Source organism: Rana temporaria, chromosome 2 (genome assembly GCF_905171775.1).
Source record: "Rana temporaria chromosome 2, aRanTem1.1, whole genome shotgun sequence".
Classification (NCBI taxonomy): domain Eukaryota; kingdom Metazoa; phylum Chordata; class Amphibia; order Anura; family Ranidae; genus Rana; species Rana temporaria.
In genome coordinates this window covers 172,967,146-172,988,900 of record NC_053490.1, presented here as the reverse complement: position 1 = coordinate 172,988,900, position 21,755 = coordinate 172,967,146, and the positions used below count along the sequence as shown (strand labels likewise).

The 21,755-nt window shown below is 45.5% G+C and overlaps 1 protein-coding gene across 1 annotated transcript in view; it reads left to right on the top strand.

Moving 5' to 3' along the window:
- The window catches only part of RBM26 (RNA binding motif protein 26), a 109,153-nt gene that overhangs the window by 63,183 nt on the left and 24,215 nt on the right, over positions 1-21,755 (top strand). Inside the window, exons 16-19 of the mRNA XM_040341429.1 lie at positions 1,457-1,531; positions 4,635-4,802; positions 14,758-14,862; positions 18,768-18,974. Of these exons, the coding sequence (XP_040197363.1) occupies positions 1,457-1,531; positions 4,635-4,802; positions 14,758-14,862; positions 18,768-18,974 (555 nt within the window). The remainder of the gene's footprint in view (positions 1-1,456; positions 1,532-4,634; positions 4,803-14,757; positions 14,863-18,767; positions 18,975-21,755) is intronic.

Below are 21,755 nucleotides of genomic sequence, written 5' to 3'. Positions count from 1 at the left end.
AACAGGGAGCAGCCTACACAGTGACTGATCACTGAGCCTCTCAGAAGCTATTATTATTATACACAATTTTATATAGCGCCAACAGTTTAGGGGAGACAGCACAATTAGAGTAAAGTTCAATACAGGAGGGCCCTGCTCATAGAGCTTACATTCTAAAGGGAGTGGGTGGTGGTGCGAAAGGTTATCGCTGTGGAGAATGATTTGATGGGGTGGCTCTGGGACAGTTTTTTTAGGTGGGTGTGGGGATAGACTTTACTGAATAAATGAGTTTTCAGGGATCTCCTAAAGGTGGAAAGGTTAGGAGCTGATCGAACATACCAGGGAGTTCCAGAGGATGGGAGAGGCTCTGGGAGAAGTCCTGAAGGCGAGCATGGAGGTAACAAGGGAGCTAGAGAGCAGGAGGTCCTGGGAAGAGGAGCGGAGGGGGTGATTAGGATGATATCTGCAGATGAGATAGCAGGAGGTCCTGGGAAGAGGAGCGGAGGGGGTGATTAGGATGATATCTGCAGATGAGATTGGTGATGTAGATGGGGGAGATGTTGTGAATGGCCTTGTATGTTGTGGTTCGCATTTTGAATTTTATACGGTGGGGCAGGGGAAGCCAGTGAAGGCAATGGCAGAGAGGAGTAGCAGTCACAGGTCGGTTAGTGAGGTGTATTGGTCTAGCAGCAGAATTCATAATAGACTGAAGGGGGGAAAGCCTTCGTAAGGGTAGACAATTATGGAGAGAGTTGCAGTAGTCAAGGTGGGAAATAATCAAGGAGTGAATAAGTTGCTTTGTGGTGTCATTAGGAAGGGTAGAATTATGGAGTTGTTAAGGTGACAAGATTTAGCCAGTGATTGGATGTGTGGGCTGAAGGACAGGTCAGAGTCAAGGATTACACCCAGCACCCTGGCACGTGTGGAGGGACCAATGATTGTGTTGTTTTTCCTAATGGTAAAGTCATGGGGGGAGGGGGGGACTGGGAAGGAGGAAATATAACGAGCTCCGTTTTTAGAAAGATTGAGTTTGAGGAAGTGGTGTGACATTCATACCGATATGTCATTTCAGTAAATTTGAGATCCGTGAGTAGATTGAGGGGGTGAGTTGTGGAGAGAGAGATCTGGGTGTTATCAGCATAGAGGTGGTATTGGAAGCCATGGGAGGTTATCAACTATATTACCGCGATCAGGTGACCCGGAATCAAAATTTCCAGGGCCAACGCTGTATGGCAAATATGCAGCCCCACGAAAAAAACAATCCCAGTCCAGTTGGGCCAAATATTTGCGTACGCGCGGTGCCAAGGGGTTAGGTCATTGTAATGCATACCTGTTATGTAGGGAAGGAACTGTCCTAGTGTACATTGCTTTGTGGAAACCTCAGAGCCACTTTTTTTTTTCTTTCCTTTTATATAGTCATATTTATACTTTGCTATATTAGCCATTTAATCAAGTTTTTTTCCAAAATAATTTACAGGAAACACTGAAACTTCAGCAAGATGTAAGGAAGAAAAAGCAAGAGATTTTGGAAAAGCACATAGAGACACAGAAGGTAAGTGTTTTGACTGCTGAGTCTAGCCTTGCACCTTTTATAGTAAAGCCCTGTATTCCCTGTGTCATGTTTTAGTTGATCACTGCAAAATCTATTCAGACGTCTTCTGGAGAAATATATTGTACATACTATTAGTGGGGAGACACTGTACATACGATTAGTGGAGATATACTGTACATACGATTAGTGGGGAGACACTGTACATACGATTAGTGGAGATATACTGTACATACGATTAGTGGAGAGACACTGTACATACGATTAGTGGAGAGACACTGTACATACCATTAGTGGAGAGACACTGTACATACCATTAGTGGAGAGACACTGTACATACGATTAGTGGGGAGACACTGTACATACAATTAGTGGAGAGACACTGTACATACGATTAGTGGAGAGACACTGTACATACGATTAGTGGAGAGACACTGTACATACGATTAGTGGAGAGACACTGTACATACCATTAGTGGAGAGACACTGTACATACCATTAGTGGAGAGACACTGTACATACCATTAGTGGAGAGACACTGTACATACGATTAGTGGAGAGACACTGTACATACGATTAGTGGAGAGACACTGTACATACGATTAGTGGAGAGACACTGTACATACGATTAGTGGGGAGACACTGTACATACGATTAGTGGGGAGACACTGTACATACGATTAGTGGAGAGACACTGTACATACGATTAGTGGGGAGACACTGTACATACGATTAGTGGGGAGACACTGTACATACGATTAGTGGGGAGACACTGTACATACGATTAGTGGGGAGACACTGTACATACGATTAGTGGAGATATACTGTACATACGATTAGTGGAGATATGCTGTACATACGATTAGTGGAGATATGCTGTACATACGATTAGTGGAGATATGCTGTACATACGATTAGTGGGGAGACACTGTACATACTATTAGGGTGAATCCTGGTAAATATCAGACTCGGATCAAAAAAATGTTATTTAAAGAAAAAAAAAGTTGACTGTTTTGCAAATTTTCAAACAGAACTATAATATATTATATGCTGGCCATACAACAATGTCTTCCTTCATTCCTAATCAACAGAATCAACATTATTTTTTAACCACATTGATGGGAAAATTTAGAAATAGAGAAATTCTTGGTGAAAGGAATTTTCAGACAGTGTATGTGGTTTTCATTCAGAAATGACATTCATTCTAAAACTGAATGTTAAAAGCAAGCAAAAATTTGAAACAACATTCTTTGATTCGGTAAATGTGCAAACATTTATTTGCTCTTTTTGTACTATAAAGGGCTAATTTTAGTTGCTGGCCGATTAATCGGCCCTAATAATTAACATAATTAATTCTGTGCATTGTTCCACACCCTGTGAAACAGTACATTAGATTGGCTTGTCAGCCTGTATCAGAGAAAGCTGAGGGTGGCAGCCATTTGGGCAGATCACTAAATTCAGTACACTGCTTTGTCACACATCTCCATCCTTTTGGAGAGACCTGCCACTGGGATCCAATCTGGCTATGTCTCTGGAGCTGTGTCTGTTAATAACCCCATCCAAGAGATTGGAAACCAGCCTCTGTGCAGGGATCCTGGCACAAAGATAATAGGAAGATATAAGACTTTTGTTGTAACGCTCTGCAGATTAAGCCATAGATCATTTGCATTGGTCACTAGAATTTTAAAGTATTCTTTATTCTGAAGTCCATTAATCCAGCTTGGACATCTATGTCTGTGCCATAATCCTGTAAATTTAGTCATGTGCTTAAAGCTTGTGTCTGAAGAGCAACATGAGAACTACCAATGCTTGTCTTATTTTTGAAGCTGTCCGGGGCTATCCTCCTTACCTTTAGCTTTATTGGTTGGTGAGTTGGTACTCTTCTTCTTCCCCATTTTTATTTTATTTTTTTATTTGAATGCCAAAAAACACAATACTTAAGCCAATATTTTGGTAAACGCTGCTTTAAAATTGCACACGCCCGTGCAACTGCAACAAACGGCATACATTTTTCTTTCTGTAGGCAATGCTTTAAAAGCCTTTAATAGGTACTGCTTTAGATTTGCACAGGAGGTCTAGTGCTAGAATTACTGCCCATGATATGACATTCGCCGGAATACCCCACATTTGTGGAGCAATCACTGTTTGCATGCGGGACAAGAGATTTTGGGGTCAAAAAGATGCAAGATCCCTCTTCTGCCCTTAAAAGTATTTGATCACATCAGGATTGATGCGATCAAATGCTTTCCATTTTTAAAAATGGTGCCTGGGAAACCGGAGGTGATGTATGCTCATCGCTACTTCTTTCTTATATCATAGAGGCAGAGCGGTTCCAGTCTTTTTCAGTGGAAGCGCTGGCTGGTCCAAGCGGGTGTTCGGTGGCATGGAACAGCCTGCTGAAGACCGTGAAAGCGATCCATTCGCTAGTTGGCCGCTTGGATTGCTTTTGCAAGAAAGCCCACCTGCAGCTCTAAACCCTGCTACTTGCCCGCTTCAGGGCTAATAAATAAAAACACTTCCTGGTGTCTGGAACTGCATGTCCTGGGCATTGGATGATGGGAATTGAATGTCCCTTAGAAAGGACAAGTAAGACAGTCATAGTGCAGGCACCCTTCCAAACCAAGTCCACAGTGGTAGCTCCAGTATTTCTATTCTGATGGGCTCAGTTTAAAGTGGAATTTTAGTCACAAACTTACATTCTGCTAGATCACTTCATGCTGACCCCTTTTGCAGGTGTAGTTATGTAAAACATTTAAAAATAAGTGCCTTCACTTTTTAAAATCCAGTAATACACTGTCTCACCCTGCTCTGCACATGCTCAGTTTCAGCACCATGACAAAAATGTATAGGCTGATCTGCTGACAGCCTGAAGAGTTACTGCTGCTCAGGGACTCATCAAAATGACAGCCCCTGGCAAGAAGAAACAGGAGCAATGCTGGAGGCATTGGAATGTATGTTCCTTTGATAAAGATCCTTATTTTTTATTAAGTTGTTATGGGTAAAGTTCCACTTTAACTTTCTCTCTGTTAAACATTTGAACACTTATGGCAGATTTTGTGTAGACCATGTTGTTTAGATCTTCTGTGTGTGTTTGTTTAACTTACAGATGCTTATATCTAAACTTGAGAAAAATAAGACCATGAAGGCTGAGGACAAAGCCGAAATCTTGAAAACTCTGCAAACCTTGACTATTGCCATTACAAAATTAAGAGATGAACTAAAGGCTGTGTCATCTACAGGAACGGCTCTTAAGAGTAACAGAAGTAAAGTTCAGGTATGTTTGTTGTTGTTGTTTTTTTTTTTTTTATATTATTTATACATAAATGCGTGAATCTATGCACATGTTTGTAAGGGAGATGCTTTACTGATAAGAGTGCTGTTTTATTTCAAAACCTGCTGTCATTTTGAACTTATCCAGGGCTAGAGTTGACAAAATCTGTGATAGTTTTTCTGCTACAATTTATCCCATATCGACAGATATCTCGCAACATTCTTGAGTCTATGCACAGACATGATGATGCTCATCTATGTTTTTGGCAGCTCGATGAAAAGTCACAGCAATTCTGCATATGTTTGTGAAATTCCTATGCATGCACACACAGTGTAGGCATCTCCAATGTCCCCGATACCAAAAACAAGCAGGTCTTAGGGATTTGACAGAGACCTGTAGCATGTCTTCACATTCATGAGATATATACCGATAGTGCTGCAGCAGGGCCACAGTGAAAAATTAGGGGGGGAACAAAGGTACAAATAAGCAAAATTGCTCTAAAAATCTGGAAGTTATTTTTCACATACAACTTTGACCCCCCCAAACCATGTTCTGAAAGCACATGACCTGTAGAAAAAGTGTGTGTGTGTAAAATGTTTATCAAATCCTTATTACCCTAAAATTAGCGGCGATAAACACAACACAACATAACTTTACAAATTCCTTCTAAATTCCCTACTAAGGTCTTTTTCACATGGGGCATACTAAAGCGTATGCCCGTGAAGGGTCATGTTTACCTATACAGTCCATACACCGTATAGATATGTCAGCGCAAGCATTAAATTAGGTAAAGCATGTAGAACTCCTTTGACGTTTAATGATTTTTATTGAAAAATTTTAAATGAGACAGGAAAAAAAAGTACATTCGTTGTTTCTACAACCAGAGCCTGGGTACAATCTTACAAAGCATTCTTTACATTTTCAAACTGGAATTAAGGGAAACTGAGTAACCTCAGACTGTATCCCTCCAGAATAAGATTGGGGGGGGGGGGTTGGGTTGGGTTGGGTTCAACACATAAAGCAGAGTTCCAGTCCCCCAAATACTTTTTTTCTTTTTTTTAACCACTTAAAGCGGAGGTTCACCCAAAAATCAACTTTCTGTCACTAGATCCAGCATACTGCTGACATCTACAGTATGCTGTATTTTTTTTATTTTTTTGTACTTATCGTTTTAGCCATATTTCTTCTCCGGCTCCGAGCGGGGAATCCTTCTGGGAGTAGGCGTTCCTAAATCAAGCGCAGTTGATTGACGGGCTTGGATAGCGCGTCACGCCATCCGGAAATAGCCGACGTGACTCTCGGCTGCTTACGGCACTAAACAAATTTGATGTCCCCCCCCCCCCCCCACAAATAGAGTGTCAATTTTGAAAAAAATTCAATATTTTTTTAACTTTTTGCTATAATAAATATTCCCGAAAAAATATATAAAAAACTATTTTCCTCAGTTTAAGCCGATACGTATTCTTCTATATATTTTTGGTAAAAATCGCAATAAACGTTTGGTTTGCGCAAAAGTTATAGCGTCTACAAAATAGGGGATAGTTTTATGGCATTTTTATGAATATATATTTTTTTTTTTACTAGTAATGGCGGGGATCAGCGATTTGTAAAATGACACTGGCAGTGAAGGGGTTAACCTGTAGGCGGAGCTGAAGGGGTTAAGTGTGTCCTAAGGAGTGATTCTAACTGTTATGGGGCGTGGCTACAAGTGACACATCACTGATCGCTGCTTCCGATGAGAGGGAGCAGAGATCAGTGTCGCTAGGCAGAACAGGGAGATGCATGTTTACACTTTCCTCTCCCCGTTCTGCAGCTCTATGACCCGATCGCAGGACACCGGCGGACATCAAGTCCGCGGGTCCCGTGGGCAAGGTCACGGAGCTCGTGGCAGGGGCACGTGCCCACACGGCAGGACTTTTAAAGTGACGTGTATATATACGTTACTCTGCCCAGCTGTGCCATTCTGCCAATGTATATGTACTGGAGCCGGTCGGGAACCGGTAAAACACTCCTCCACACCTGTCTAAACATATACAGCAACATTTAGAACATGTCATCTGTGTGTTCCTTATAGTTTAAGTTAAAATATTTGAATTTCTAACCAGATCCCGAAAGCAAGCAGATTCTCTTCTCCATTTCCGGGATTCAGTGCAGCTGGCTACCCAGCTACACCTCCCGATCTCGCACTTGCGCAGTAATACCGGTCTGGAAATGACGCAAGATTTCGTCACTAGGAGATTTGCATGCACTCCTGGGATACGTCACTCCCCTATCCCAGGAGTCCTTGCGAATCGCTTGGTGAAGAGATCGCCTAGGCGGCCGCAGCGGGAAGTGCTGCTGAAAACACAAACAAAAAGGTATTTATGTATAATAAAAGGAGGGAGAATGGGTGGAACTCTTCTTTAACCACTTTGATACCCGCCCATAGTCATTTGACGTCCACAGATGGGATCTCCCATCCTGGGTGGACATCATATGACGTCCTGGGCTTTGTGGGGGGATATCTGAATGATACCTGCAGCTAGAGGCATCATTCAGATATCATTTGTTAGTCCCGGCGATTCTGTGCAACATAAGAACGATCATATCGGCGGTTCATCTCTATGACCGTTGGAGGCCCGGGCGCGATGTGATGACGTCATGCCCGGGTACCCGTAAGTAAACAAAGCCGCGATTGCGGCTAGTAAGCAGCACTAATCATGAGATCAGTGAATTTTTTTTCACCGCTCTCATGCTTTCCAGCCTGGAGGAGAGATGTGGGGTCTTATCGACCCCGCATCTCTCTATAAAGAGGACCTGTCGCACACATTTCCTATTACAAGGGATGTTTACATTCCTTGTAATAGGAATAAAAGTAAAAAAAAAAGTAAAAATTAATAAAAGAATACAAAAAAAATAAACGCCCCTGCCCCCGGTAGCTCGCGTGCAGAAGCGAACGCACGCGTAAGTCCCGCCGACATATGTAAACGCTGTTTAAACCACAAATGTGAGGTATCGCCGCATGCGTTAGAGTGCCAGCAACAATTCTAGCACTAGATCTCCTCTGTAAATCTAAACTGGTAACCTGTAAAAATGTTCAAAGCGTTGCCTATGGAGATTTTTAAGTACCGAAGTTTGGCGCCATTCCATGAGTGTGCGCAATTTTAAAGCGTGACATGTTGGGTATCTATTTACTCGGTGTAATATAATCTTTCATATTTTAAAACTTTACTGTTTTTTGTTATTTTTTAATTCATGAAACAATTTTTTTCCAAAAAAAAGACATTTGAAAAATGATTGTGCAAATACCATGCAAGATAAAACGTTGCAATGACCGTCGTTTTATTCCCTAGGGTGTCTGATAAAAAACATATATAATGTTTGGGTGTTCTGCGTAATTTTCTAGCAAAAGAATGATGATTTGTATATGTAGGAGAGAAGTGCCAGAATAGGCCCGGTATGGAGGTGGGTATAAAAGCCCGGCATTAAAGTGGTTAAAAGAAGTTCTGGTTGTAACTTTAAACAAGTTTTCTCTTTCGTTCATAGACGGACACAGCATTCTTTGACATTAGGGTTATATCCGCTTTCACTAGGAGAGTTTAGGCAGAAAAAAAGCACTTAAAGTGTTAACAAACACAAACCTCAGTGCAGCTCCTCCCAGGGGGTGTGGCCCCCCCCCCCCCCCCGGTATAACCCACACCCTGCTCTAACAGCCTCAGTTTTTTCCTGCCTAACGTCAGGAGAGTCAGGCACTGGAGTTCCTGTACTCTGGAGATTTTTTTCTTGCGATTTTCTCGCTTTTTATTATTTTGTTCCTGCATTTTTGGAATCCTGTGATTCTTCTATCAACAGCCGACTGGGTGACAGCCTGGGTCCTCGACTCTTGTAGTCCCCCCATGTTCGGCCATCGAGCGTGTGCCGGCCCTCAGCTCAGCTTTGGGACGTCCACGACAGGCCCCATTGCTCCAGGGGCGGCCGGGGAACTTTTTGTTCTAGGGCACACATATGACCGGTCTCTATGGCCTTGTCACACTGTGTCTGGCCGACAGCCATGCCGTTTAGCGGACGTTGGATCTGTCTGGGATACCCCCAGCCGGTGGTCGCAGGACGGGTAAGTAGTGGCCTCTTGCTCAGGTAAGTGGTCTGGCTGGAATTTTCCCCTGGGGAAGTCGACTGAGGGTTTGCCCTGCTTTCCTCTCTCCCTTTTTTCCTCTCCCTCCTTTCCAGTTTCTGGGTGACGGCCGTGAGGTGGGGGCCCCGCTTGGGGGGCTCAGTCTGACCTGGGGGCTGCTACTGCTGTGGGTGCTGTGTTTTTATGTGCTACATATGTGCGGAGGGGGTCCTGTGGGCCTGTGTACTGCGTGTGTCACTGGGGCTTTGCTGTGTTTTTTTGAAAAAAACGCAGTTTTCGGGCGCCATTTTGCCGCTGACGGCGGTGTTTTATGGCGCAGTTGTAATTGCGGCGGCCATTTTCTCGGAGCCCGCAGACATATCGGCGGCCATCTTGATACAGCTCTTGTGCCTAGGATGACGGCGCGTACGGCTCTGCATTTTTTCTTTTGGATGGTGCGGCACAGGCAGCGTTTTTGGCTCTCGGCAGCGGCGGTCTGGTCGGACGGTGAGTCCTCCGGGGGGGGGGGGGTTTCCCTGTTCTCTGTGGCGGCTGGGGGGATGTCCTGTGGAGCCTGCCAGTACTAGGGGATGTTAACCCTTAGTGTCCCTGCGGCCTCCAGGGATGCTGTGCTGGCAGTCCCTGAGGCGTTTTGGGTCAGGATGGGAGTGTTGGAGGGATGTGGGAATTGCACTTGTTCTCCCCTTTGCCTCTCTCTGGGTATTTTTTCTGACAGGGAATCAGGCCTCGCTGAGGCGTCTGGTTTTGTTTTTTTGTCAGTTGCTGCTGGCTGAAGTCCACACGGACTGTGAGGATGGCCCTGTTTCAGGGTCGGCACTTGATGGTGCTGTTGTTGGGGCTCTTAACACTGCGGTGCGGGTTACCATGGTTAGCTATGGTGGTTTCGGTGGTGGCATCAGTGGTGTCAGTCCCTTTTGGGTTCCGTGCCGTCCCGCACCGCAATATGTGTTGTTTCCTTGTGTTCCATGTCTGGAATATGTTGTGCAAGGATTGGGATCAGTCGCAGGGTACAAAATGCTTTGCGGTCTGTCCCCTCTTTTTTGGGGAGGATTACTGTATCAGGGTGTCTCTCTCTCTCTCTCTCCCCCCCCCCCCCCCCCCCCTGTGTTCAGCTGGGTAGCTTGTTTTTGAAACAAGGCTGCCACATTACCTGGGGAAGGGGCTCCCGCTTTTGGGGACCCCGCTGATAGGGGTGCTGTGAATGTGGTCGCTCCATATTCACATGGGGGGGGGGCGGTGGTGAGTCCGGTTTTGGCCGGGACTCTGGTGTCGCACACATTTCCCGGACGGGGAGCTGGAGGCGCAGAATGCTTCTATGACCTGCGTGGTCCTGACCGACCAGTTGGTACTAGGTCAGATATTTGTCTGTGTGTCGACCCCGGATATGCTCCCCTTGCTCTCCAGGGCCTCCGCCTGCGCCATGTTTTCTGCCCTGCCTTGTATGGCTGGGGGTTGGTCTGCGGACGATCTTTTCAGTAGTCCCTGGTGGTATTGCCCTGTGGGGGTGTACGCAGGGGTGTCTCTGATTGTCATCATAAAAGATGCCACGGGCGGTGTGAGCACTCTGCTCCCGCAATCTAAAAAAGGGTAGGTGCCTCACTGTAGGCGAGGGCCCTTATTTACTGTTCCCCATGCGTTTTTTTGTTCTCGCCCGCCAAGTGCGGCAGGAAAACATTTTCAGGGGGCTAGGACGTCCACTGAGGACACAGGCGCCCTGGGTGCCGCAAGCCCAGCAAGCCTGCTTCCGCTTGGTGGTTTGCCTCCGCTCGCATCTCGGGTGGGGGGCTGGCTCCGCGAATTCGCGGCTCGGTGGAGGTCTCTCCTCTCTGACCGTTGGGGTTGCGAGGTAGTTTCCTCTGGGTGCGAGATAGGATTTCTCTCTTGTCTACCAAACGGATTTTTTCCCTCTATCCTCTGGCTCGCCGGTTGGCTCTGTCAGGGGCTGTCCAGGATCCTCTGGTCAGGGCTGTGATTGTGCCAGTTCCCTCGTGGAACAGGCTCCGGGGTTTTTCTCCAATCTGTTTTGTGGTCCCCAAAGGAGGACGGGGTCCGTCCAATCCTGGGCCTCACCTCAGGCCCTTGTTTGTTTTTTAGTAAAAGTGCAAACTTTCAGGATGAGGTTTTTCTGGCGTCCTTGGATGCCGTGAACGCGTACCTGCATGTTCCCATATGCTCAAAGCACCAGAGTTTCTGGACTTTGCGGTCAGGGAGGACCATTTTTCATTTGTGGCCCTCCCGCTCGGCTTGGTGTCGACACCACAGGTTTTCACCGAGGTGCTCGTTCCGATACTGGCCCGGCTGTGGCAGCGGGGGTTTGTTATTGTGGGATGTCTGTACGACATTCTCCTACAAGCTTCCTCGAGCTCTGAATTAGTGGAGCCATGTCTGTCACGTGTCAGACTCTCCAAGAGTTTGGCTGACTTCTGTTTTTGTCCAGAAGTCAGTGTTGGTCCCGTCTCAGGGACTGGAATTCCTGGGACTAGTCCTGGATTCCGCCGGGGCGGAAATTTTTTTCTCCTAACGGAAAGAATTCAGACTCTGCAATCTGCTGGGCAGCAGTTGTCGACCTAGTAGTGATCATCTCTGCGATTCTGCATGAGGGTTCTGGGTCTGACGGTGGCCTCTGTCGAGGCGGTTCCGTATGCCAAATTCCACGCCAGGGTGCTACAGAGGGAACTGCTGTCTCGTGGGGACAAGCTTCCGTCATCCCTGGATTACCAGGTTCAGTTGAGTCACCTGGTCCCTGGTGTGGTGGCTGACTTTTCCGGTGCTTCGGGCTGGAAAGGCATTTCTGCCATGTCACTGGACGGTGGTCGCGACGGATGCCAGCCTCTCCGGTTGGGGAGGGGTTTTTTGGGGCACCCAGTCAGCCCTGTGGCGCTGGACTCGGGTGGAGTCCCACCTACCAATCGGTGTTCTGGATCAGGCTTTGCCTTGCCTGGTGGTCCCTGGATTTACAGCGCTGACCATTCAGGACCCTGTCCGACAACGCTGTGGCGTACGTCGACCATCTGGGAGGCACACAGAGTTCTGTTGCAGCGACGAGGGTCGCGCACATCCTTCGGTGGGCCGAAAGGTCCGTTCCGGCTCTATCGGCCGTGTACATTCCGGGAGTATGGAATTGGCGGGCCGACTCCTGAGTCGGACTGCGCTAGACCAAGGAGAGTGGTCTCTCCTCCCTTAGGGGTTTTCAGTGTCTGTGCCGAAAGTGGGGCACTCCATGCGTGGACCTTTTAGCGTCCCGCCTCAACCGGAAGGTGCCATGTTTTTTTGGCCAGGTCGAGGGACCCATGGGCAGACGCGTCAGGCGCGTTGGTGGCTCCTTGGGGTCACTTTCGCCTACTTTGAATCACTCCTCAGTATCTTCTTCCTCGCCTGCTGCGTAGAGTGGAAGCCGAGGGAATTCTATCAATCCTGATTGCCCCAGATTGGCCGCGTCGATCATGGTACGCGGACCTGGTGCGTCTGGTGGCAGACACCCCCTAGCGTCTTCCCCTGGGGGTTGATCTTCTGTTACAGGGTCCGATCTTCCACCCTGTTTTTTACAGCCACGGGCTTAGCGGCGTGGCTGTTAAGTGCCTGGGGCTGTGGGCCAGAGGCCTATTGGGCTCAGTGGTCTCTACCGTGCTGCCTGCACGGAAGTCTACCTCACGTAGGTTTTACATCATACGTGGGAGGCCTGCATGTCTGTGTGTGAGGAGATGAAGTGGCACCCTCGGACATACGTGGTGTCCAGGATTCTGCTGTTTTTTACAGCAGGGAGTGGATCAGGCTCTCGCCTTAAGTACGGTTAGGAGTCCGTTTTCTGCTCTGGCTGTTACTTTCAATGAGCCTTGGCGTCGCACTCCTTGGTGCGTACGTCTGGTCTGGGGGTCTGGCATGTGGCCCCTCCACTACCCCCATGGGACTTGAATTTAGTCCTTTCGGTTCTTCTGGATGCTCCCTTTGTGGACATTCGGGAGGTTTTTTTGTTGACTGTCACAAAAGGGGAGCAGGTTTAGCTCAGCGCTGGAGTACCTGCCCTTCATGCTTTTGACTCTGGGTGCTAGCCCAGGAAGGTCTGCGTCGTCACGTGGCCATGGCTCAGCGTGGGCATTTCCACTGTGATTTTTTCTGGTAGCAATTACCTCGATCAGACGAGTGTTTGTTCTGGCGGCCTTGTCTTGCAAGGCTCCCTGCTTGGTCATCCATGAGGATGAGGTGGTGCTGCGACCGCAGCCGTCTTTTCTCCCCAGGGTCGTTTCGGCTTTTCACGTTGATGAGGACGTTGTTCTTCCATCCTTATGTCCTTGGCCGAAATGCAGGGAGGCGGCCACTTTACATCCTCTGGATGTGACTCGGGCCCTACGAGTGTACTTATCTGCTACGATTCCGTTCCGGAAGTCGGACTCGCTGTTCGCGTCGCTGGCTGGTCCTACAAGGGGGCCTGGTAGTCTCGTCAGCCACCCCTTTTTCGGGGTGGATCCGACGAATTGTGCTTCAGGCCTATGCCCTGAAGGGGCTGGCGCCTCCCTTTTGGGTTACGGCGCATTCGACCAGGGCGATCGGAGCCTCTTTGGTTTTTCTGGCATCTGGCCTCTGTGTTACAGGGGTATATGGCAGCGACCTGGTCGTCGATCCACACTTTCAAGGTCTTACGAGGTGGATGTGTGTGCATCTTCTGATGCCTCCTTCGGCCGCAGATGTTACAGGCGGCGTTTTATGGTAGGAGTTTCTCCGTTGAGCAACTCCCGGTTTTGTTTGGGGTGTAACCTGTTTTGCTGTGTTATTTCCCACCCCTCAAATTTTTTGACACTTCTTTGGGACGTCCCTAATGTCAAAGAATGCTGTGTCCGTCTATGAACGAAAGAGAAAATAGGATTTTTGTACTCACCGTAAAATCCATTTCTCTGAGTTCATAGACGGACACAGCACCCACCCCTCCTTTGTTTGTACTGCTTGTTACGAACTGAGGCTGTTGGAGCAGGGTGTGGGTTATACCGGGGGGGGGGGGGGCACGCTCCCTGGGAGGAGCTGCACTGAGGTTTGTGTTTGTTAACACTTTAAGTGCTTTTTTTCTGCCTAAACTCTCCTAGTGAAAGCGGATATAACCCTAATGTCAAAGAATGCTGTGTCCATCTATGAACTCAGAGAAATGGATTTTACGGTGAGTACAAAAATCCTATTTTTTTTTAAGTCTATTATTGACTTGTTTAGAGCAACAACCAACAAGAGGGGCTTTCAGGAAGTTGCTCAAAGTTTATAGAGAACTTGTAAATGTCTACGTTATACATAGCTTTTTAGTAAAGGGTCTACAGCTTGAAGTCTGAGGGGGCTATATAAAATTCTAACAAAATGACTCCACACCATGGCCTGTGTTTTTCACCTCACTCCTAAAATGCAGACCACAGCATGGGGGCCTGTGGCATGTCAGTTATTTTTGTATATTGCTGGAGAGAAAGCATTTGGATTTGAGGCTATTCACATGTCAACAGATCATGTGACCTGGTGAACTGTTTGCACATTTTTTTCTACTTTCATTTTTTCCAGCTTGCTTCCATCTCCCAAAGCAAGTCGAGTTCTATGTACAATTGTAAAGTGTTTTTATTTTTTCTCTTAAAGCAGCAGTATGCCTGCAGTAGGGACCATTTAACTGTTTTATAACTGGGGGCCTTAACATGGAAATTGTTGCTGTAGAAAGCCGTTACCTAATGTGGGTCAAACTGAAAAAGAACACTTCCATCAACTTCAACGATGTGTTGCTGTAATTTTTCCTCCAATTTGTTTATCTTCTAAGCTTGTTGTGTCCAGATCCGTACTTTTCAATGTAGCTTTATATATAAAAGTATGTTGAAATGTTTCTTTCAGATGCAGAAAGAGCTACTTGACACTGAACTTGACTTGTACAAAAAAATTCAGGCCGGTGAAGGTGTTGCGGAGTTAAGGAAAAAATATATGGAGTTGCAGCTTGAGGTATGTGTATTGTTTATCCACTTTGGGGGGGTAATGTTACAGTTGATAGTGTGATCAATTTACTGTATACGTTATGTTGTATTGTATTTGGGAAGGACATGGTTAAGCCCTTATTACTAAAATTAAAATGGGATTAAAAAAAATAACAAATGCATTATTCAGTTTAGCCATTGGGTGGCACTACAGCTGTGCAGATTATTTCAGTTTTTCATTAGTTACTACTTTTGTTTTCTTACTTCAGTTCTAAACTCCTCCTAAAATACCATATTTGTAATTACTGTAGCAATTGGCTATGAAAATTTTACAGTTTAACATGAAGACAAAAAATGATGCCAGTGTACCAATTCTAAACCTTTTCACCAAGAATGTATTCTATTCACATTGATTTGATTTACTAAAACTGGAGTGCGTAAAATGTTACAACTGTGCTTAGAAACCAGTCGGCTTCCAGGCCTTTTTAACCACTTAAGACCCGGACCAATATGCAGGTAAAGGACCAGGCCCCTTTTTGCGATTCCGTACTGTGTCTCTTTAAATGACAATTGCGCGGTCATGCGACGTGGCTCCCAAACGAAATTGGAGTCCATTTTTTTCCACTAATAGAGCATTCTTTTGGTGGAATTTGATCACCTCTGCGGTTTAGTTTTTGCGCTATAAACAAAAATAGAGCGACAATTTAAAAAAAATATGCAGTATTTTTTACTTTTTGCTATAATAAATATCCCCCAAATTTTCCCTCAGTTTAGGCCGATACGTATAAGCGTTTATCGATTTAGTTTGCACAATTTATAGCGTTTACAAAATAAAGGATAGTTTTACTGCATTTTTATATAAAAACAATTCTACTAATGGCGGCGATCAGCTATTTATTTTATTTATTTATTTTTTCATGACTGCGACATTATGGCGGACACATCAGACAATTTTGACACATTTTTGGAACCATTGTCATTTTCACAGCAAAAAGTGTTATAAAAATGCATTGTTTACTGACAATTGCAGTTTGAGTTAACCACTAGGGGGCACTGTAGGGGTTAAGTGTGACCTCATATGTGTTTCTAACTGTAGGGCGGCGGGTCTGGACGTGTGACAGCATTGATCGTCCCCTATATCAGGGAACAGACGATCTTCAGATCCGGTGACCGATCGTGGGACACTGGTGGGTCCCACGGTCACAGAGCTTCGGACCGGGTTGCGAGCGCGGTGGCACGCTCGCAACCCCATTGCTGGGCTTAAGGATTCACGTACAGGTACGTGATTGTGCCCAGCCGTGCCATTCTGCCGATGTATATCGGCGTGAAGTGGTCCTTAAGTGATTAAAGCTTAATTGAACAAGCTGAAGTTAGAAGCTGATTGGCTACCATTTAACAGCTTCACCATATTTTGCACACTCCAATTTTTAGTAAATCCCCACTGTATTCCTTCTTTAGTATAAAAGACAAGACAAAAACAGAACATTCCATAGCTCAACTCGCCGACCAGTCTGCTGACTAATCAAATTAACCTGTCCAACAGTCTGCGTTAAAAACAAGTTTTTACTTGGCATGCATTTGCAAACACATGCGTAAGCTTCTTCACGGCACCCTGTGTATGCTTGCAGTCCTAAACGCTACTGAATTTATAAGCGTCTCCACAGTGGGAGTGCATGCATTCAATGGATAGGTGAGGGGCATTTGTTTGTTCCTTCTTTAGTAGCCAGTGATGTCATAGCCATGACACATAATACACAGAAATATGATGCATCATTGGGGCTAGGAAGTCGGAAGCATTTAGTCCTGTACCCTGTCAAGGTTCCAGGATAGGGAGGCTATTTCGGGAAAGTTTCCTATTAGGGCTTGCCCCAGGATGGCCTTGTTCATCTTCTAGATAAGGGTGAGTTGACCTGGTTCTTAACGCTATCTGATCTGTGTTCTTCCTTTCTATTTTGATGAGGAGCTCTACCTGATTTCCCTCTGCCTAATCCTTGTATAGGTAGGTTCCATGTACCTCATCTTGGTAAAAAATAGAGGCGTCTCAAGGATTCCCCAATTAACCCCGAGACTCCAATGAAGTAGTGTGGGCGGGGAGGACTATACCGGTACTTGATAATTAGGTTCAGAAGCCTGAATAATTCATATTTACGAAAGTATTTATTAACAAATAAACATTGAAGACAAGAATAAAAATGCAATACATACAGACATTACAAAAAATACAAACTTGACCACAATCAGGTCACCGGTTGTGCAATCCCCATTTTACAGACGGGGTAAATATCGGTGAGAAAATTTAAATCATGAGACCATTAGTCTCGAGTCTCGACTAGTTTCGCTTCGTCAGGAGATGGTCTAGAGGCACAAAGTCTCTTGTTTCCAGAGAGAGGTTTTCCAGTTGAACGATAGGTGCATGTGAAATATGACCAAGTCTAGTGAAACAGACCTGTGTGCCTGATAGGGCATTCAAAAGTTAAAGGGGTAATGGGTCCCAGGACATAAAGGTCCTGTAAACCAAGGAATGCTCACAGTAATGGCCAGGTAAAGGAGGCCAATGCAGGAGGCTGGTAATGTATCAGTTACCAGTCAGTGGGGATAACCAGCAGGTGAGCTTTTGGTGTTTAGGATATATGTATGTCCTGGGACCTGGCTCCGGTGCACCTCATCTTGCCTGTTGCTGACTTGGTGGAATTGAACCTTGGCTCACCTGCTGATTTGCCACTATTCACAGGCAGTTTAACTCTTCAATAAGCTACAAAAGTTGAATCCACTGCAAATTTTTGGATGTCTGTGATTGCTGAACACAATTTTATCAAAACAATGCTTTCAATAAAAATGTTTTGCTTTAATTTGCGCCCAAACAAGCTCAACGTCATTTGCAAAATTCCTATTCACTCATTTCTGTATGTCCTGCAATTTCTGTGTGTGTGTGTGTGTGTGTGTGTGTGTGTGTGTGTGTGTGTGTGTGTTTTTTTTATATAATCTCTAAATGTTAGTGGGCTCTTTTACAAACCTTAATATGCTTGTGAAACATCGAGAACTGGTTCAGCCATCTGAGGTTTTATACTCTTGCACTATAGAGGAGTTTGATGTTTTTGTGGTGTACGTGTTCTGTCTCAAAAGTCCAGCCATTGTTAATGTATTGAACGGTCTGCGCGACATTGATGTAACCTGGCTGCCATGGAGAATGGACTGGAATGCACATTTGTGAACAATGATGACTTCACAGTACTAGACAGTGGGGGTGCTAGATGCTGTTGAGTGAGCATGTGTACAATCACAAGGTTCTTATCCTTGCTACATTATCCAAATCTGATTAAATTTACTTTGGCTGTATAAGAATTCTAATAGTAGTAGACCTTTTCAGTTTTTGTTGGCAGAATACCCTTTTAATATATGCCTTTTTTTAAAGAAAGTGTACTCGGCAATGTGTACTCTTTCAGGGCTTGTTCACACCATACATGCTTGAAAACTGATGAGAAAACCGTGCAGATTTCACTTGCAGAGACATGAGTTTATACATTCGTTTCACATCAGTTTTCATGCACATTTCGGTGAGTCTTAATGCACTTTGACGTCAGTGTTAATGCGCCTCAGTTATGTGCTCCGTTCACACTACAGTGTTTGTCAGTTTTTTTTTTTTATATGCATACTTGTACATTCCTACGCAGAAAAAAATCTGCTCATGATGCCAGTGTTGTGGTGTAAACAGGGAACTTAGAGAACGTTTTTTTTTTTTGTGCCCTTGCAGAACGCATGCAGAAAAACCGTTGTCTCTGCACATGGTGTGCACGAGGCCTTAAGGATCATTTTGAGAATCTTTCTTTTTTTTCCCTTAACTAAAATGCCTACATTTGCAAATTCTGTGACAAGTGCCGAAATACAGTGCAAACATGTAGCCTTACAATTGGTGTTTTTGTATCCTGTTTGTAGGCTGCAAAACGGGGCATCCTGTCTTCTGGGCACGGAAGAGGGACACATATGCGGGGAAGAGGAATGGCACGTGGAAGAGGGAGAGGAAGAGGTCGAGGTCGAGGCCGAGGCATTTCAGTTCATTCTGTGTTAGATCATCGTCCAAGAGCTTTAGAGATATTTGGGTTTACTGAAGGTGAAAGGGAAGATCTCCTTCCTCATTTTGCAGTAAGTTATTGTTATTCCTATTTTTATATCATTTTAGTATATAGGTATTGTAATATATAGGTAATGTAGAACAGTGTTGTGGATACATAAACATTTTTGGTCATTAGTTGTCTCCCGTGGCATGTGCATTGCTTCAATTTCCTCCTACAGTACTTGTATTAAGGAACAAAAAGCTTCTGTAAACAAATCGTGTACCGTATATTCTTACCTAAATCTTGCTATTCTTTCTTTTTTTCCATATCTGTGCAGTAGTACAGCATTAAACAACTGTACTTTGCCTCTGTCACTGTTCCCCGAAATAAGACTGGTTGCTGCTACTCCTTTTTTTTTTGTACAGGGGTTACTAGTCTTGTATCTGCCCCTGTAGGTTTCTGCAGGCATCCTGTAGTGGGTGGACCTCTCTCTACAGCTCTGTTCTCTGCACAGAATATTTGCAGTACTTTTGTGATGATGCGGCTACTTCTACAAAGTGGCAATTACATTTCAAAGGTATTTGGGGTACGCAAAGTGGGTTTATAACCTTTTCATCTTTCATGGAAAATAATAAATGCCTTAATTTCCATAAAAAATATGGTTAATAAGGGTACGTTCCTGATAAGTAGCATCCATGATAGGTGTATGTCAGGCATGTCCAAAGTCCGGCCCGGGGGCCAATTGCGGCCCCCGTTCCAGTTTAATGTGGCCCCCCTGGTAATTTGGATATATACTGTATTTATCAGCGCTGCCTCGGAGGGGACAGGGAGAGGGGGAAGAAGTGCTGTCAAATTACATACAGGAGAATTTCCTGTTTACTCAGCGACATCTGTAATACGAAGTCCTGTCTCCTGGGCTGCCATTGGACGACTCCTGTCTCATAGGAGGCGGGAGAAATTGTATTAAAGAGTTGGTGCTCATCCCCCCTCCCCCGAGGCTGCAGATGGACATCGATCAGGCTGCATTCATGGCAGTGGAGAGGCTGCATTCATGGCAGTGGCGAGGCTGCAGATGGGCACTGATTAGGCTGCATTGATGAGCAATGACCCTTATTTTGCTTCACAGTTTTTTATTTACATTTTTTTTTCCCTGGAACTTCCCTCCTAAAGTGAAGGTGCGTGTTATATGCAGATAAATACGGTATATCCAAATAACACGTCCACGCTCATCTCTTCACCACACACAGCCACAAAGGCAAGAAAATTCTTGTTGGGCAGTGTATTAGTGCTTGAACGAACACACTTAGACCGAATTTTAATGGTTCAAAGAATGTCGGGCAAAATGGTTGGCCCTCAAGCATGTTCACTTCATCAAATCTGGCCCTCTTTGAAAAAAGTTTGGACACCCCTGGTGTATGTAGAAGTGCTTCCCAAGGGTCCTTGTGCAAGTTAACACGGAGAACCTTTTTGACCAGTGTATAGACCCGTATTCAAAGCTTTAGCACTTTCGTCCATCACATTTCAGCCAGGTCTGGGCAGCTCCAACAGATATGAGTAGGCTTTTTGCTATCCTAGCCAGCGTGAAATACCAGAAGGACATGACCTTAGGAGTTTTTGAGAGCAAGCACATTATGGGATAATTTAAATAATAGTCTCAAAAGCTGTCAATAGGGGTGGTCACAGTTTTTAATCAAAGATTCTAGAAAATTATGAATTTGAAGATAATTTGTTCAGACCCAAGATTTTCATATGATCACTAAGCTATTGAAATTAACAGATCCTCTGCCTGGTTAATAGGGAACAGACTGTCATAAGGTCCTTTTTTAGATGCCACCATTGAAAGCTCTGGATTCTCCAAGCCTGGGGGAAGCAGAGGACAATTAAAGAGTGGAAGATGTGGGGATAATAAGCATGCAGAATATTTCCTACAGTAAGAGTATGGGTCAATGGAATTTAGGGGGTTTGGGAGAAGCGCAAACTCCCTTGCCTCCCACCCCAATGCACCTTGTCTCCATATTGATGGTGACAAGGGCCCCTTCTCGACAACCGCCGTTGTGTGGGCCTGTGGGCAGGGGGCTTATTGGAATCTGGAAGTCCCCAGATCCCGCCCCCTCTATGTGAATGAGTATTGAGGTACATTGTACCCTTACCCATTCACCAAAAAAGTCAACAGTACACAGGTTTTTGACAAAGTCCTTTATTAAAACTGAAGAATGTCCCCCGTCATACCTCCAACATGTCCTCTTTCTCCTGTGATGTCTTCTCCCACCAGTTCTTCTCCCTCCGCTGTCTTCCACCGCTTACGACGCCACGCCCCATCATCCCCCAGGCGGTGAGGTTATAAGGGGTGTGGGGTTTCTGGGTGACGTCACCCAATGGCCACACCCCATGTCTATATATGAACCGGCAGAGAACGGAGGTGGTACAACTGCAGGAGCTAGCGTCAGGAGAAGAACCAGAGGAAGAAGGCATTTGCAGCAGAGGGAGAAGAACCAGGGGAAGAAGACATTCGTAGTGGAAGGAGAAGAACCGGAGGGAGAAGACACGTTTGAGCTATGACGGGGAACAATCTTCATTTCTTAATAAAGGACTTTGTCAAAAACCTGTGTACTGTTTTTACTTTTGACACTTTTGGCGAATGGGTGGGGGTACAATGTTCCCCTATACTCATTCTCATGGTGGGGGGGGGGGATCCGGGTTCGGGCTCCGAGTGTACTTGTCTGCTGCGGCTCCGTTCCGGAAGTCGGACTCACTGTTTGTGTCTGTGTCAGTGTCTGGTCCTAAAAGAGGTCTGGTAGTCTCGTCGGCCACCATTCCTGGGTGGATCTGACAGGTTGTGCTTCAGACCTATGCCCTGAGGGGCGGGCGC